The following is a 16,595-nucleotide window of genomic DNA, read 5'->3' as shown; positions in this document are numbered from 1 at the left end:
ATGCTGAGCCCAAAGTAATAACATTGCTTCCAATTTTAAGGTTAAGTAAGCCATGAACTGCCTTTTTTTTGTATAAATATGTTGGTTCAAGCATTCAAGTTGTCTGGAAACGGGCTGGATCCCTTTGGTTTTGTTCGCCACTACAAAGCTTCACCTCGGCTGAAAACCCATGTCACAAACCAGCCAGTGTCACTAACGATTTTCAAATGAGGATTTAAACGTCAAATATCCTTTTTTGGAAAATGTTTTCCCCTCGAAAAGCTTCACAGCACACTGAAGTCCCAAAGGCGGGGCCTTCAAAGGCTTCCCAAAGAGGGAAGCAGAAAGAAGAGGGAGCCGAAACAGTCCTGGAGCTGCCAATTCCCCGTCGAATGAAGCAGAGGCAGAAACACTGCAGCCTGGCTCTGTCATCCATCAGCAGAGAGCTGCTCACCCTCCCCGGCTCAAGGAGAGGATCTGGAGCAGCAGGGAAGGAGCCAAAGTCACGGCAATCCGTGCCACGGGATGGGATGAGCCCTGCACACTGCAGGGTGACAGCCCAAAGCTGAAGAACATCCTTGTAAAAAGCCCACAGGCGTTCCCCACATCCCGGAGTCCCGCTCCAGCAGGAGATCTGCTGTGATTCACGGAGCCTCACGGAGCTGGCCATGTCCCTGTTAAAGGGGGGTGTCACCACGGGATCTGTTCCATGACTGCCTCTTCCCAGGAGAGCAATCCCTTGAGAAAATCACGTATTCCCACGGGCAGCAGGCTCAAACAGCAGAGCCCACGCTGCAAGGAAGTCAACAGAACCCAGTGAGGGAGAATTTCTCCCCTTGAAAAGTTTATCTTTCCAAGGAATTTATCTCCGTGACGGAGACCAAGATGGAAAGTTTAGAGCTGCCCTTCAGGTTTCTCACGACTTGGGCACCAAGGATGCATCAAGACACCCTGGAGTCAAACCCTGGCACAGGGATGAGCACACGCAGCTCAGCAAATACCAGCCCAGAGGAGCTTCTCTTCCAAAGGAAGGGAAAAAAGGGGTCCTCATAGCTCTTCTGGGCTGGCTGGAAGCTGTAAAATGTTACTAAAAAATAGGCACAAATCCCCCCCAAACCAGGATCTGGAATTTCAGACAATAGCTGAACCCAAATTCATTGGAGCAAATCCCCACAGCTGTTTTGAAGAGCAAAAATCCACCAAGATGACTTTTTTTGCTGTGAATTCTGGTCTGGCCCCTATGCAGGAGGTGAGAACTGATTTAAAGAAGACAAAAAAAAAAAAAAAAAAAAAAAAAAAAAAAAAAAAAAAGCTGCTTTTTTATGACTGGTCAATTTGAGCTTAGTTTGGGGGGAAAAAAGCTGCCCACAATCCAAACAAAAGGGAAGCAGTAGAAGAGGGGCAGTACCATGAGGGGGGCATTTAGTGGCAGAACACCTTCAGGAAAGGCTGGGAGCCTGCAGGACTGCAAGAACGTAAGCTCTTCATTTGATATATGGATGATACAGCATTGTACTCCAGCTTGCTATAAAGTCCTATTCCCATCTCTCTGAACCACACATGCATCCAAAAATCAGGAATTGCAGGATATTCAAATGTGAGGAACCAGAGTGGTGGCACTGAACAAGAAGCATCACTGACAATTAAGTATTTCCTTCTCTGGCGCCTGGAGTTCGACAGGCACGGCTTTAATGATTTTATTTTCATTTGAAGGGGGCTGAATGAAGGAAGATGCGACATTTTCACAGGGGAGAAATAAACAGCAGCCTAATCAGCCTCTGAGACACGAGAATCTAAATGAAGGACGCGGCCACCGACCCTTTGCCTCTTTTAAAGCACACGGATTTATCCTCATTACGGGACAAAAACAGCCCTGGCTCTGCTCGGGAACGTCGGCTTCGGACCTCTCGCAGACAATCCCGGTGTTTCCCGGCACAGGTGCCAAAACAGACACGTTCTGGCAGCCTGGAGGTTAAACTGGATTAATTCCTAAAACCTGAACGCCGATCTGCTGTCATTTAACATGTGCTCAACATGTGCGCTCAGCAGCAACTGGGAATGAAATATCTTAAATATTATCAAACGGTACATCATTAAATATAAATTAGATGGAAACAGGGGAAAGCGAAAAATTGACTAGGAGTTCAGCTACTCTAAATGGCTAATACGGCCATTTTTCACCTGAAGCCCTCTCCAATACAGTTTTGCCATTAAGCAAAAACCCAAAGAAAGGTAATCAATTCCAACTAAAAAGCACTTCTCCCGGAATGACTGCACTTCAAACCCCTGGCTGGCTGCCAGCCTCCCCCCCACCCCCAGACAACAGCCATCAATGTTTCTGACTATCACAGGAGCACGAGGGGCCATGCATAATTGACTGGAAGATGGGCTAAAACTGTGCCCAATCAGTGTGTGATCAAAACCGCGTGGAATATTCAGCGCCACTTGATTACACGGAGCCTCGTCCTCCCGCTCTCCTCATGAAATCTCTTCAAGGTCCAGAGTACTGTAATAAGATCATTACTGTCAAGCGCTACGAATCGCAGGCAATGAGTCTTGGGATAGGAAGTCATACTTCACAAGCTCCTCTGGTCTTCCTTTTTTTTTTTTTTTTTTTTACCCCCCCTCCCTCCCTCTTTTTTTTTTTTTTTTTTTTTGTATTTTACTGCGTGTTGAGGCAGCAAGGCGACGAGGTGACAGATAATGATCACATCACTGTGTGGCAACTAGAAAGGCACTTTTAAGAAAGAGCACAGAGAAATCAGCTTAAGAGAAACTCAAACAAATTTTTTTTTTTTTTTAAGGGCTTTTTCTTTTCCCCCCTCAAAAATTAAATAGAATTAAACTGTGCAGTATTCTCCTTTCATGAATTGTGATTTAATGTCATTGAATTTAATCATTTGATAGATTTTCATATTATCCCAAAGCCTATTACCTCACAGACAAATGGCCAATTTTCTCCAGCTCACGCTCACAAAAGAAACCTTTATTAATTTTTTTTTTCTTTTTTAGAGTCAGGGGGGAGAACTGGTGGAAAATGTCAATGATGAGGCCTGTTCGAGTTTCCCTTTTTACCCACTGCTTCCTGGAGTTACACACCACATATGATGCATAACATCTATCACAAGTAACTGGTCTGTAAAGAGAAAGGTGGAGGGACAGAAAACAGCAGATTAAAGCACAGGGTATAAAATAAACATAACAGCAAGCTCGGCACTGAAACCTCACACAGGGCACATGGATCTACAGCGGGGACTTCAGCTGATTTAAGGCTTAAAACTTCACAAAACAACACGGGTTTGAAATGACTGAGTGGCCAGGAGCTGGAAATAAAGAGCTCAGCATTGCTGCTGCAGGCATGACATCAATACCACAAAGCATGGGAACTGGAATGGCTCCCGCTGTGGTTTCTAACTGGAGAAAGCTCCAGTGGTAGGAAGGGAAAGTCCACCTTGCTTTCATCTCCAGCAGCTCCCCCCTACAGCATCTCCATCACCTCCTCCAGGCCTGGCACCTCCCATCATCTCCAGCCCCTCCATGTACAGCAGATTAAGTCCTGCACCACAGCATTCTCCACGTGGTGTTCCCCATGGGAACTCACCCTCATGGATTTGTTTGATTTTTCAAACACATTCCACTGGGAGACTGCTCCTCACACCTTTCCAACATCATCACTGCATGAAGAGACTCAGTTTCCACAGAATCCCACGATGGTCCCTGGAAAGGAGCTCACAGCCCATCCAGTCCCAACCCCACCATGGACAGGGACACCTCCCACTGTCCCAGGCTGCCCCAAGCCCCAGTGTCCAACCTGGCCTGGAACACTTCCAGGGATGGAGGAGCCACAGCTTCTCTGGGCACCCTGTGCCAGGGCCTCCCCAACCTCAGAGGAGACAATTCCTTCCCAACATCTGATCTGACCTTACCCTTTCAGTCTGCAGCCAAAATACACGTATTCAGCCATGCAGTTAGTAAAACTGTCCCATATTTATCACCACTCTCCTCAGTTTTGGACATGTTTTTTAAAAAGATGTCACAAACACTTTGACAAAGAATCAAAACGATAAGGAGCACAAATATTTCTTGATCTAGTTGTTACTAAATCCATAACTGACTAAAATGTGGGGGGTTGCAGCTACAAAGGAATTGACAACCTACTATTATTCCACGTGTACCTCTTGGTTATGAGCTCTTTTCAGCCAGGAGCTGATATCTTTGATAAGCCTTGGGTAGATCACACCTGACACAATCTCCCTTGAATTCCAGGATTGAGCTATCCACGGCAAACCTCCAAAATCAGGGCTTCTGAAGGGAATTATTTAGGACTTCCACTCTTTAAAGGAAGCTGTTTCCCACTGGTAGCTCCGTTCCAACGAGCTGATGAGTCCAAGTGCACAGGCATCCTTCAAAAACGAAATCTTCCTTCTACGCCAAAATACCCTGTTTATTGAAATTGTTACACTTTGCCTCAAGAGGTCAGTTATCTGGTGAACAGGAGGACAAAGTTACACTGAGCACAGCAACCTGATTTTAGCCTTTTCACTGGCTGTAGCTTTATAATACATAATCACCTAATTTTATGATGTTTTAATTTAGGTATGTAGGTTCATAATGAAATGAAATTGCCCTACACTCCAGAAAAACTGGAAGGCACTTGCAGAACAGACATTCTTCTTTTTAAGGAATACAACTACCAACTTCCCTGGCAGGGTTAACATTCTATAAACACTCCTTGCTACCTTGCAAACATCACCTTGTGGACAGCAGGCACCGTTTCCATAACCAAGCTGACAGCACATTGCTGAGGGCACTGATTATCCAAAGCCAGTGAGATGCTAAGGGGTCACTTGTTTTCATTCAGTTCCAAAGCACTCCAAACTTCTTCCTTCCCCCAAAGAATCAGGTCAAAGCCCAGCGTGGCACTGGATACGCAGCGAGCCCTTCCGCTGCCACCGTGCTCAAAGTGGGAGCTAATTTTTAGGGAAACGCAGAAAATAAATCAAAGCGCTGTCATTCTCTCGCTCTCCAGATGCGCCAGCGCGTGCGACCACCACCAATTCATCCCAGGCCTCATCCTCTCCAGAATCCCCTTCTCCTGCTGACCACCACTGCCACACTTTTCCTTTCAACCAGGGAGGCGGACCCGGCCGCCTCTCCCGACCCCGGCTTCTGAGGGGAAGCGGGAATCTTTCAACTTGTTTAGCCCGCAATGAAGTGGGTTAAAACAATAGATGAGCTTCACCTCCCTTGTCTTTCACTCCTCAGCATCAACCTAAGTGTCTTTCAGCAGCAACCCTTTCATGTCAGGGAGGCTGTGGCAGCCGAGGCTCGAGGATTCCAACAAGTGACCTTTCTGCCTCGGTTGAAAGCCGGGCTCTGAAGATTCGGGCTGGTTTTATTAATTTCTGCCCTCCCGCTTCCCGGGTGCACAGCCCTCGGCCAGGACTGAGCTTCCTGAGGATCAAGTCACAGCTGATGAGTGGAATTAGAGCCCGGGAGTGTTTTGACAGGGAGAGGCGATAAACTCCCAGATGCTCAAACGAGCACCTGGCGTTACGGACAATAGATATGGGCACACACTGCTGGTTTTTCTTTTTAAAGTTTTCTTGCAGGCAGGAAAAACACAGCTAGGCATTTTGTTCGTTTTTAATGCCAACTAAACCCTAAGACCTGCTTTGTTTTGGGAGGTATTTAAAGAAATGGTTCCCTAAAAAGCAGCTAGGGCAGAGAATAGTTGGTCTGGGGAGTCTTTCAACTCTTCCGAGATGATCTACGAGTCAGGGATGCAAATACTTAACTAAACACACTCCTAAAATCTCACTGAAAGCAAACTCATTAAACTCCAGGCCTAGGAAGTGGGTTTTTTTGTGTCCAGTATGAAATTCAGCAAAATGTTATTTGCTGCAATTCCTGAAATGTTTCATGTACAGGAAGACCACACAAATGACACGATGGCCACCAAACTGTAGACAAAGAGAATTCAGCAGTAACCTTAAATGGATTACAATTATTTAACCCCCCCACCCCAACCTTCCTAGTAATCTGCTTATCCTGCCAACCCCTCCAGTTCCAAATAAATTCTCCTTTTCTTCATTCAGCATTGCAGTCAAAATGCCACTTTTGTATCCCTCTCTGTTTGAGCCCTGACTATTTTTTAAAACTATGAACATTTACTTCCTAAAACTTCAGGCACTTAAAGGGACCAGAAATAGAAGCAAAACCTGCTGTCACGAAACCCTTTATCAGAAGATGCACAGAAATACTGCACCACAGGATGGGAACATACCCCTCTTCTGTGTGATTTGGGTCTGCATTTGGGATTTTAAATTTTATATCTGCGTATTTATTTTTAGAGGGGAAAAGCTTAAGACACCTCTTATCATTTTACGGAGAGTATAACTGGGGAAAAAAAAAAAAAAAAAAAGAGACAAGGAGGAAATTATTAAGGAATTACTGTTTTCCCCTCCTGATTCATCCCCAGACTTTGTGCTGTTGCTGTACCCCAATAGCATTGCACAGCAGGCTGTAATTATTGATAGCTGATTTATAGGGACCAGCTAAAATAATCAGGATGGCAAGATCACCAGGAGTAACTTCTGTGGCGTTCCTACATGGGCAGCACCTGTTTGCTGCACACTTAATTATCCTCTGATGGACTCCAAACAGCCTTTCCTTGAAGAAGTTTTGGTGGCAGCTTAGTTCTGGGCATCACTTCAAGCAACACAATCCATCCAAGGACCTCGACATCCAATGGATTTGATTCCAAAGGTTACAGACTCTTTAATAGGTGAGTGGTTTTGCCCTTGCTGCAGCTGCAGGTCAAGATATTACATTTCAGAGAAAAGGCAGTGACGACGCTGTGGCTTTTTGTGCCGGAAAGGTTTGTGAACATGCTGTCCTCTGACAATGTCAGAAGGCTTCTTCCAGACCATAAAAAGCCATAAAAAAAAAAAAATTAAATATATATCTAAGAGCAGCAAGTAAAAATACCCTCCTTCATCACAGTGCTTAATTCAGTGTAGAGTAAGTAAGTATTAGCATTAGCAACGTCAAGTCCATCTGTCAAAGGAAGAATCTGCTCTCCCACGTTTGCTCTTTGAGTTGTTTCCACTAAACTTCCAAAAATCCCAAATTACTTTTTTTCCCCCCCCCCATGCTTAGAGAAATAGATTTTTTTTAGTTCAGTGTGGCCACCACACTTCCTAAACTCTGCACCCAAGGACACGTATGTTAAAACTGTGTGGAGGACACCACAATGTGCTGCCAAGAACGTTTCAATCACCTCAGGGTGTGATTCCAGCAGGTAAATCACCAGGATGCTCAGGAAAGCTTCGGGTGGGAGGCTGTAGGGGAAATGCCCACAGGTTTTCCAGGCATTTCAGTGACCCTCTGTATTGCTTCTGATTTATTCTCTCAAAAAAGCAAAGTTTCAGGTGTTATACAGAGAACTGCATTTCTCTAATTCACCCTGTCATTCTGGTTGTGGGGTGGCTGGAAGGGACACAGGGAGACACCAGCTGAAAGCACTGATGGTTTTGCTTATTGCTAAAAGAACAAATGAGAAGTCTCACTAAACCTTGTTCTTCCATCCACAGTAAACAAACTAATATATTCTAATTTCCCACTTAACTAGGGCTCATTTACCACACTCAGTGATACAAAACATGTTTTTAAAAAAACAAGGGGGTTTTAAATACCTTTATCATTTTACCCCAGGAAAATTAAAAAAAAAACCAAAAAAAACAAAAAAAACCCAAAAAAGAGGATTTCTCAGTAAACTGGGGTTCACAGTTTAGCTAAAAGCCAGAAAAGGTAAACCTGGAGATGGGTCTGGACTGCAAATAGCAGCGAAGCACCAGGAAAAGCAATTACTGCACAAGGGGCAGAGAACAAATACCTTTGTGTTAAGAAAAGAGTTCTGAGAAGAAACATAAAAGGTCCTTCTTTGTCCTTCAAAACTTCTTTAGAAACAAATGATGAAGAAGAACGTGGATTTCAGAGAGTTTGGAAAGTCTACCTAAAGTTGCTGATCACATTTCCTGCTCCTCAGGCGCTGCCTCCCAGCTCCACCTGCGCGCAGGGACGTGGAGCTGGGGGGGTTTGCCCCAGGATGCTGAGACTGGAGATGAATTCTCTTCCCTGGGAGGGTGAGGCCATGGCACAGGGTGCCCCTGGATCCCTGGCAGTGCCCAAGGCCAGGTTGGACAAGGCTCGGAGCAGCCTGGGCCAGCGGAAGGTGTCCCTGGCCATGTCCCACCCCAGGGGGTGGAACGGATTTAAGGTCCTTTCCAACCCAGCCCATTCCATGATCCTCTGGTCCTCCCGAGGGAAGGAGTGGATGTACCCATCCCTCTGGGATGTGGCCCAACAGCAGACAGCAGTGCTGGCCCCACTGCTCAGATCTCCTGTTCAGGAAAAACTTGGAGAGCAGAGATGATCCCAATGCTGAAAGGCAGCCTGGGGCTTTCCTAAAATCCCAGTGACGGATGGAGGGGAGGCACGCTCAAGCTGGCACAACCATGAAGATCTTTAAAACTAACAAGAGTTAAGAAAAATAAACACTGGGAAAGATCTTTCTGTGAAGAGTATTTCCAAGAAAGCTTTTTAATTTTTCTGCTTGTTTTCCAGCTGAAAAGCCTTCCTATTACCCCCGGCTGTTGCAGGAAGCGCAGCAGCACAAGGGGACCCAAACAGATGAGGCTCTGAGCAGCCATTCCTCTTTGAAACAGAGCTCTGTCTAATCCTGCTCCGAGCAACTTCAGGCAGCATGGTGGGAAAAAACCTGCTGGTTGCTGGCACCTTGCCTAATGTAAGCATTCCTGCTGCTACCCTCAAAAACAGCCAGGGATTTTTTTTTTTTTTTCATTGATAAGTTCTGCACGGAGAACTAAAAAACTTCTCCCTGGGTTTCACTGTGCTGGGAAAAAAAAAAAAAAATCGCAAGAATCTGATTTTCTGAAATAGGAACTGAATTTTAATTTTCATCCAAGTGCAGCGCAGGTGCTTTAGCATTTTTGTTGCTGTGAGCATTGTCTCAGAAAAGCTGCAGAAAGATAAACCGAGTGAGATGAAAGAACCCATCCCAGAAAGAGAGGGCTGTGAATGTGCAGATAGTGTGGAGAGAGAAGAATCAGCATGACCTTTATGGAAGGGCATAAAAGGGATGAGCATCAGTCCTTGGAATTGGTGAACCACCCTGAGCTCAGTGTCCATCATCGTGATATCTGAATACTTGGGCAGAGGTCAATGATCAAAGCAGGCACGTTCAAGGAGGGGAAAAAAAGCCCTGCAAAGTGCAGTAAAAATGCTCGAGTTTGCTGAAGACCAGATTTAAACCTCATTGAACACCTCAGCTTTGGTGTAGACGAAAATGAAGGAACCCAGAATTCCTGTTTGAAAGTTGACACTTGAAACATGCCTGGAGCCAAAGGAAGGCTACGCAAAATCTAGAATTAACCACACCAAGTAACTCTGATCCATTGTACCTGCCTGAGAAAAGTGACTGCAGCAGGATCCTCCTCCTCCTCCTTTCCTGCACGTGGAGCCTAGGATTTTCAGAAGGAAGGAAGACATGGTTCTCCCACAGTTATCACCACAGGCTCCTGGAGCCCATTTGCAGCAAGTCACCTGCTGCATGTCAAACACTTGGATCCAAGTGTTTGCATCCTCCAGAACATCTTCTTTGATGGCCTAGTTTGGATTTGCGGTCTTCTAAAGTGCAGCAATCCTCTGAGGGTGCAAATCTACGTTACGGTGCTGGAAGAAAAATCCCCAAGGGAACCTTTTAGGTCACTGGACAGATCTGTAGCCAAGCGCTGGAGAACGAGGAAATCACTGGAACTGAAAACTGCTTTGAAGTGCAAGACAGACGTGGAAATCATGGAATCATGGGATATCCAGAGTTCAAAGGACCCACAGGAATCACTGATCCAACCCCTGGCCCTGCACAGGCACCTCAACAACCCCACCCTGAGCATCCCTGGCAGCGCTGTCCAAAGGCTCCTGGAGCTCTGGCAGGGTTGGGAATGTGCCCCTTCCCTGAGGAGCCTTGGGCAGTGCCAGCACCCTCTGGGGGAAGAACCTTTCCTGAAATCCAACCTAAACTCCTCTGATGTTCAACTGCTTGGAGAAAATACCCAGAACAGCCTCAACCTGGCTGGACTCGAGGATCTTCGAGGCCTTTTCCAACCTCCACAATCCGGTGATTCTGCCTTGCACCAAGGCAAGCACCAGAAAATGCCCAGGCTGCCAGGATTTGGGAAGAGGAGCCTCCCTGGCCTTTCTGAGTCCTGCCAGGACGTCCTTAATGGGAATCTATAACCACTATCGCTCTCTGTGAGACGCCCTTCCCCTAAAAGGACAGGGAGCTCGAGCACGCCTCATTGCCTTCTCCTTCAGCTCCCGCTGACAGACGAGGCTGCCTGTCCTCGCTGTCAGCCATCCCCTCCCAGCCCCAGGAAGGATTCAAGGACCAGCAAGATTAGCTGTCTGCTGAAGGATGCCCAGAGCTCTGGGATGCCCAGAGCCCTGCGTGGAAACTCCTGATTCTGCTCCTGTGGCCGAACCGCTGCTTTTCAGCAGCGGGGTTGTGCTTGAAAAGAGATGTTGTAAAATAAAGAATTTAACAACCACTGATGCCCTCTTGAGACACAACTGGCAAGTCCCAAATGGAACAGAGAGCTCAGCTCAGAAGACAGGTGGGAAGAGGCCGGTCAAAGGAAGCTGATGGGCTCATGCAGAGGTATAAACACTGTAAAAGGAGGTGTTGGCACTGTTGGAGCGTGTCCAGGGAAGGGAACAGAGCTGGGAGGCAGCTGGAGCCCCAGGAGAGGCTGAGGGAGCTGGGAAAGGGCTCAGCCTGGAGAAAAGGAGGCTCAGGGGGGACCTCGTGGCTCTGCACAGCTCCCTGACAGGAGGGGACAGCCGGGGGGCAGGACGGGCTCTGCTCCCAGGGAACAGGGACAGGAGGAGAGGAAATGGCCTCAGGCTGGGCCAGGGGAGGCTCAGGTTGGACATCCAGGGAAATTTCTCCAAGGAAAGGGTAGTGCAGCTGCCCAGGGCAGTGCTGGAGTCCCCATCCCAGGAGGGATTTAAAACATGTGTGAATGGGGCACTTGGGCACAAGGATTAGTGCCGGGGGAATGGTTGGACTCGATGATCTCAGAGGGCTTTTCCAGCCTGAATGATTCCCTTTAAGGCTCCCTGTGTGTTACTGAGTTGCTGCTTGCCAACAGCTTCTCGCCCTTCTGGAAGCACATTGATCCCATTTCTATGAGAGGGGACAATTTTGTCGAGTTGTTGCAAGAGGATTTCAGGTAACACGGCGTGATGCTGGAAGATGAAGAGGAGGAAGAGAAAACAGAGGAGGATGAAGGATGGACTCTGCAATCAGAACAGGGACATCAGGGACAAGGGACCTCAGTGCAAACCCCCCACTGCTCCCTCTGGGTCCCTGCCTGCAGCCCAGGACCACACAGGCTCCAGCTCCAGCGCCTTGTGAAAATAATCTCCCCTGGAGAAAGAAAACATACACCTATTAACTGCTCAGAAAGAGATTTTTCAAAGGCTCTCGGTATCCAGCTGGTCTTGATTCATATTGACTTCAACAAAATATTCCTGGGCCAATGGTGAACGCTCTGAAAAATCCCCTCTGTAATTTGCCATTGAGGTATGAAAATAAGTGGTGTAAAATGGCTTCTTTAAAAGGGAAAAAAAAAAAAAAAGAAAAGACAAATTAAAAATGAAAGGTTGAACTAAAATTTGGCTTCGGGCCATAAACTAGGGAGAAACTAACAGCAAAGATAGTTAAATGACTGGAAAGAGAACACAACAGGAGCTGTTACGAAAAAAAAAAAAAAGCTGATGGCTTTTTAAAAAAGGATTTGTATAGATAGCTGGGGAAATAAATTCCGGATGTGATAGAAGCGCAATTGAGAAATTAAATAAATGGAAAATAAGGATGACTAAGTAGTAGTTAACATGCCCCTTCTCAGTTGTATACTATTATCACATCTATTTTTAATGTCTCTTCAGCTGTCTGCAATTGTCATCCTTTTTTCACAACTTGTTCCAACATTCTTTGATACTGAATTAGCTGTTTTTCACTCTCCCATGCTTACAACCACATCTTTTTCTTACTCAACACTCCCCTTTTCCCACAACGTTATTCCATTGTCTCCCTTTTTCATCTCTCCTTATGTGTTGACTCCCCAGTTTCTGAGCCCTCCAACCACCCTTGTTCATCTCTTTTTTTTTTTTCTGGAGCTCTTTTGGTTGAATCCTAGCATGTTTCTTTTCTTCTTTTCTAAAGCTGCAAGCATGTTTTATATCATATCTGGCTCCTGTACACATTGTTACCCCTTCAGAAGGGCATTGAACAGCTACAGCAGTGTGGAAATAGTAAGCTAAACTAAGGGAGAAAAAGAAGTTCTTTTTGGCTTTTGCTTTCTGGCTCATAAAAAAAAAGAACCCAAACATTTAAACTCTCCCCTTTTCCCTTTTATCCTCAAATAACACAAGCTTTCCACGAGCAGCTGAATATTCAAACAATGAGAGGCATCAGAAGTGTTGGCCATTCTAGAGCTCAGGATGGGCCTAAGGAGATGTGATAACACAAGATTTAATAACACTGAAAAAACCACGCAAGTTCTGACGTGATCTGCGGGCTGTGGAGTGAACCTGAATTTTTCCTCCTTGTTAACCTTCCAAGCGTGCCTCTTCCTTACCTCGACACCTAATGATGCTCCATATTAACTTGGGGATTCTGATTTATTAAAAAAAAAAAAAAAGGGTCTAAACACATTTCAGGCAGCCGAATTCACCACTGTGATGCCTCAGATGGTTCAGCTCCATCATTACAAGCTCAGTCTTTAATTTCTCACAATTCCCTTTCCCTTGTGCATTCAGAGCCAAGGCTGTAGCTGAGCTAACAACACTCTTTGGAATGGCACTTTCAAAATCCAGGCTTGAGTTTTTTGTTGAAACCTACCTTCAGCCGTGCCCGAGATGCCATCAGCTTTGAAGTTGCTTGTGCTTTTCTTCCGGCGGTGCTTCTTTCTGTTGGCGTGGGGGGAAGGAGGGGGGTCCAGTTTGGGGCTGGTGGTGCTGGATATGCTGGGGCTGGAGCACACCGAATCTCCCAGGCCTGTGTCTGCAGTTGGGTGGTGGGGGGAAAGAAAAGGGGAGAAAAATCAAAATGCTGCAAGATTTCAGTGAGTTGATTGCTGGAATCCAAGCTATAACCCCCGGCTGTTCGCAGATACGCTCCTGAGCTCATTCAGGAGATCCTCCAGACAATATCCATCATTTTTTTTAAAAAGGTGCAAAAAACCCCAGCTTGGCCGAAGTGCTGATTCAAGTCCTGTGACATTAACAGGACTCAGCATCAATTCTAGGAGCAGCTGGAATGGACAAAAACAATTGCTTCCAACTGCTCCTTCCTCCAAAGATGTTTCCTAGCCTCAAATTAATTTGTTTAACACTTGGAGGTTTTAATACATAAACAGAGATATCCCTGCCTCCTCTGGATGTTCTCTACTGTCATTAATATCAGACAGACACACGCTGAAAAGGTGGTGATGGCAATAAAGGCAGGAAAACAAGGTGAGTAATGCACACCTGGTACAGGTAATAATTGTGTGATAAAGGGTCACTTCCTCCCTGCTCCCAAGGAAAAGAAATAATCCCACGTTACTCTGTTCAGTTTCCTGCTTTATTAACTCCAACAATTTCAAGAACTGGGTCCTTCCACACGGTAAATACTCAAGTAACCTTAATACAGGATTTTCCCCCAAGGTTGGTAATATGATTTTTGCTTAATTACTGGCTTGGTTTGGATTTTAATTATAAAATTCCACATAAAACCTACACTTAAAGGAAAGCGCTTGCTATTATGGAAAGTGAAGCCATTTCCAGAACCTTGCTTAAATACCATATTGCACCTTAGTGAGGTATTAGGACTGCATTTATGTGCCATATCCTTAAAATCTCCCAGACAGATATTCAGCAAATACATTCCCATGATTGCCTTTTGGGGTTAGATACTTGATGACTGGTTTTAGGATAGCAGACACAGGGAATAGAATAAAAAACCTTATTACAAAGCTTAAGCGTAATAACAGGAGCGCATTTAAGTTTAACTTAATATATCGGAAAAATATCAAGCCAAAGATTATTAGAAAAATAGCTTCTGATTTTTTTGCCTAGTTAAAATTGCCACAGAACTGCCCATTTGACAAAACCCAACTTATTTTGGTTTCTTTCTCCTCCTAATAAAGTTTATTTCCTAATTACCCCCTAAGCACAGTTGTGCTCTAAGTTATTAGTGGGGGATAAATTATGTAGCTAATTGCCTGGCAAGAGAGACCAAACCAAGCATTAATCTTCATATTAAGGATTTCTGTTCTTTGCCCTATATCCACTAGGTTGAAATCAGTTCCCAGGAATTTAACCTGAAAAGGGAATCACGGAAATGTATTTGCTCTGTATCAGCGTAGGAGATTTTACGGATTTGACCCATAACTGGTGCAAGTGGCTCTCCTGGCAGAGTTTGCTGTCTCTCCAGGAGAGGAGGAAGGCAAACCCAGGTGAAAATCCTGGTGGGAATTCTCTCAGCCAAGGGGACACAGATCCCTTTGGATCCATGACACGGAAGGAAGATGCAGAAGAGGGTGCCAGAAACACAAAGACATGAGCACAGATGCAACGGTGATACTCAAGAAGAAGGAGAAAACCCAGGTTGCCCAGAGAAGCCGTGTGTGTGGCTGCCCCAACCCTGGAAGTGCTCAAGGCCAGGCTGGACATCGGGGCTTGGAGCAGCCTGGGACAGTGGAAGGTGTCCCTCTCTGAGGTGTTAGAACTAGGTGATGTTTAATGTTCCTTCCAACTCAAACCTTTCTGGGGCTCTATGATTCAAAATGCTTCACTTTTCCCCCCTCATTCCCAGCTCTCACTTTACAAACACTTAAACCCATCCGAGTTCATCGCCTCCTGCGCCCGCAGCATCAACCCCCGTGCCCTCCACCCGTCGGACGGTGAAAAGCCCCACAATCCTGAGGCAACGCCACAGGACACGTCCCGTTAAAAACCATCAGGGTACATCCACACGCTGGTGGCAGCTCTGTCCAATTTCCAGGCCGTAAATCCCCCCAACAAAACCTGCCCGAGAGCTCTGAAAAATGAGGGACGTACGGGTTTGATGCCTGGCGTCGGCGAGCTGAGGAATTAACCTCCCGTGGTAAATCCTCGTCATCCACAGCCCCTTCCAGGTAATAACCCGCTGTCCTTGGGTCAAACTGCTCTCAAGTGGGAGCCTGGAGCTTTCCCTCCCCCTCAACCAGCAAGGAGAGGTTGATCCCTCATAAACGGAGCCGAGCTGCTATCGCCGGTGCGTTACTGCCCCGGATTCCCGGTTTCCGAGCCCACCCTTTGAAGATGGGAGTTATTTAACATTCCCCTGGTTTAAAATATGAGCAATCAAAAGGCGCTGGGCTTCCACGCTGTGCTCTCCCATTTCCCACTCCTTCTCTTGCCTGACAAGGTATTCTTCAAATTGAAAAGAGGGCTCCTGAAAGCCCGGGCTTCGGGAAAACTGTAAATGAGTTCAGGCTTCAGCCCGCTGAATGCAATTTCATCCTCCTGACTGAATACAAATAATGCATTTTATTTGGTATCAATTACCACGCCTGGGAACAGACGACCACTGCCGGCACTTTTAAATATATAATAATAAAAATAAAATAAAAAAAAGGGGTGGGGGGAAAAAAAAAAAAAAAAGGGAAGGGAAGGGAAAAGGCACGGCAAATTAAAAAAGCAAGCGCCTCATTACTCCCCATCCCAAGCAGCTTTGACAGAGGCACTGGAACTCATAAGCCGCGTTCCACTGGGCTGGGATGGGCTCTTTTCCAGCCATCCCGCACGTTCAATGTCAGCCATTAGTTCTTCCCAATCGGGCATCAATGTTCAACACACACCCGAAAAAATATATAATACTGGTAATAATAATAACAATCTGCAGCCTCTCCGAGCTTCAATACTTGAAGTATGAGTCAAAGCAGCAGTTTCACTTTTCACTCGGGAAGCTGACAAGCATGACTAGAGGGGGAATAAAATAACATTCAGTTCGCATAAATATCAAGCGGGCTGCTTGAGACTGATGGGCCAGGAATGTATTCTTAGCCATCATTCTGGCAGACAGGCCCAAGGACACTCATAACTTATTTTACAATCATTTAGTTTCAGCTCAAGTGGAAAACGTGACAACTTATCTCTGCTGACAAGATGCCATATCGAACCTTACAATTAACTCTCCCCCGATTATCTGCCCAGCCCATCATTAGCTCTGCGGCTCTTGATGGACTGTACGGGCACAGCTTCCCTTGATGATGGTCATCATTTGCAGGGTGCAGAGCTCCGTTACGTGACACTGAGGACAAAACTCTCCCCTTGCCACGTAGCTGGGGTTGTCCTGACCGGCACAGCCTCCTTTTGGCAACCGTTCTGAAGTCATGTGCAGCGAAACTGTGCTGGAAAATGTCTTCTCCCCTAAAAGGGAGCATCCTCACATTTCAGCCCACGCCTGCTGCTGCCTGCAGCCTCCAGGAGTGAGCCAGAGATGC

The 16,595-nt window shown here is 46.1% G+C and overlaps 1 protein-coding gene across 9 annotated transcripts in view; it reads right to left on the bottom strand.

The window, feature by feature from the left end:
* AGAP1 (ArfGAP with GTPase domain, ankyrin repeat and PH domain 1) overlaps window positions 1–16,595 on the bottom strand; it is a 305,411-nt gene that overhangs the window by 67,790 nt on the left and 221,026 nt on the right. For all 9 annotated transcript variants that reach the window (XM_040068863.2, XM_040068857.2, XM_040068859.2 and 6 more), the window contains one exon: window positions 12,968–13,129. In XM_040068863.2, coding sequence (XP_039924797.1) covers window positions 12,968–13,129 — 162 coding nt within the window. The remainder of the gene's footprint in view (window positions 1–12,967; window positions 13,130–16,595) is intronic.

Source organism: Hirundo rustica, chromosome 7, assembly GCF_015227805.2.
Source record: "Hirundo rustica isolate bHirRus1 chromosome 7, bHirRus1.pri.v3, whole genome shotgun sequence".
NCBI classification, from domain to species: domain Eukaryota; kingdom Metazoa; phylum Chordata; class Aves; order Passeriformes; family Hirundinidae; genus Hirundo; species Hirundo rustica.
This window is presented reverse-complemented; position numbering and strand designations above follow the sequence as displayed.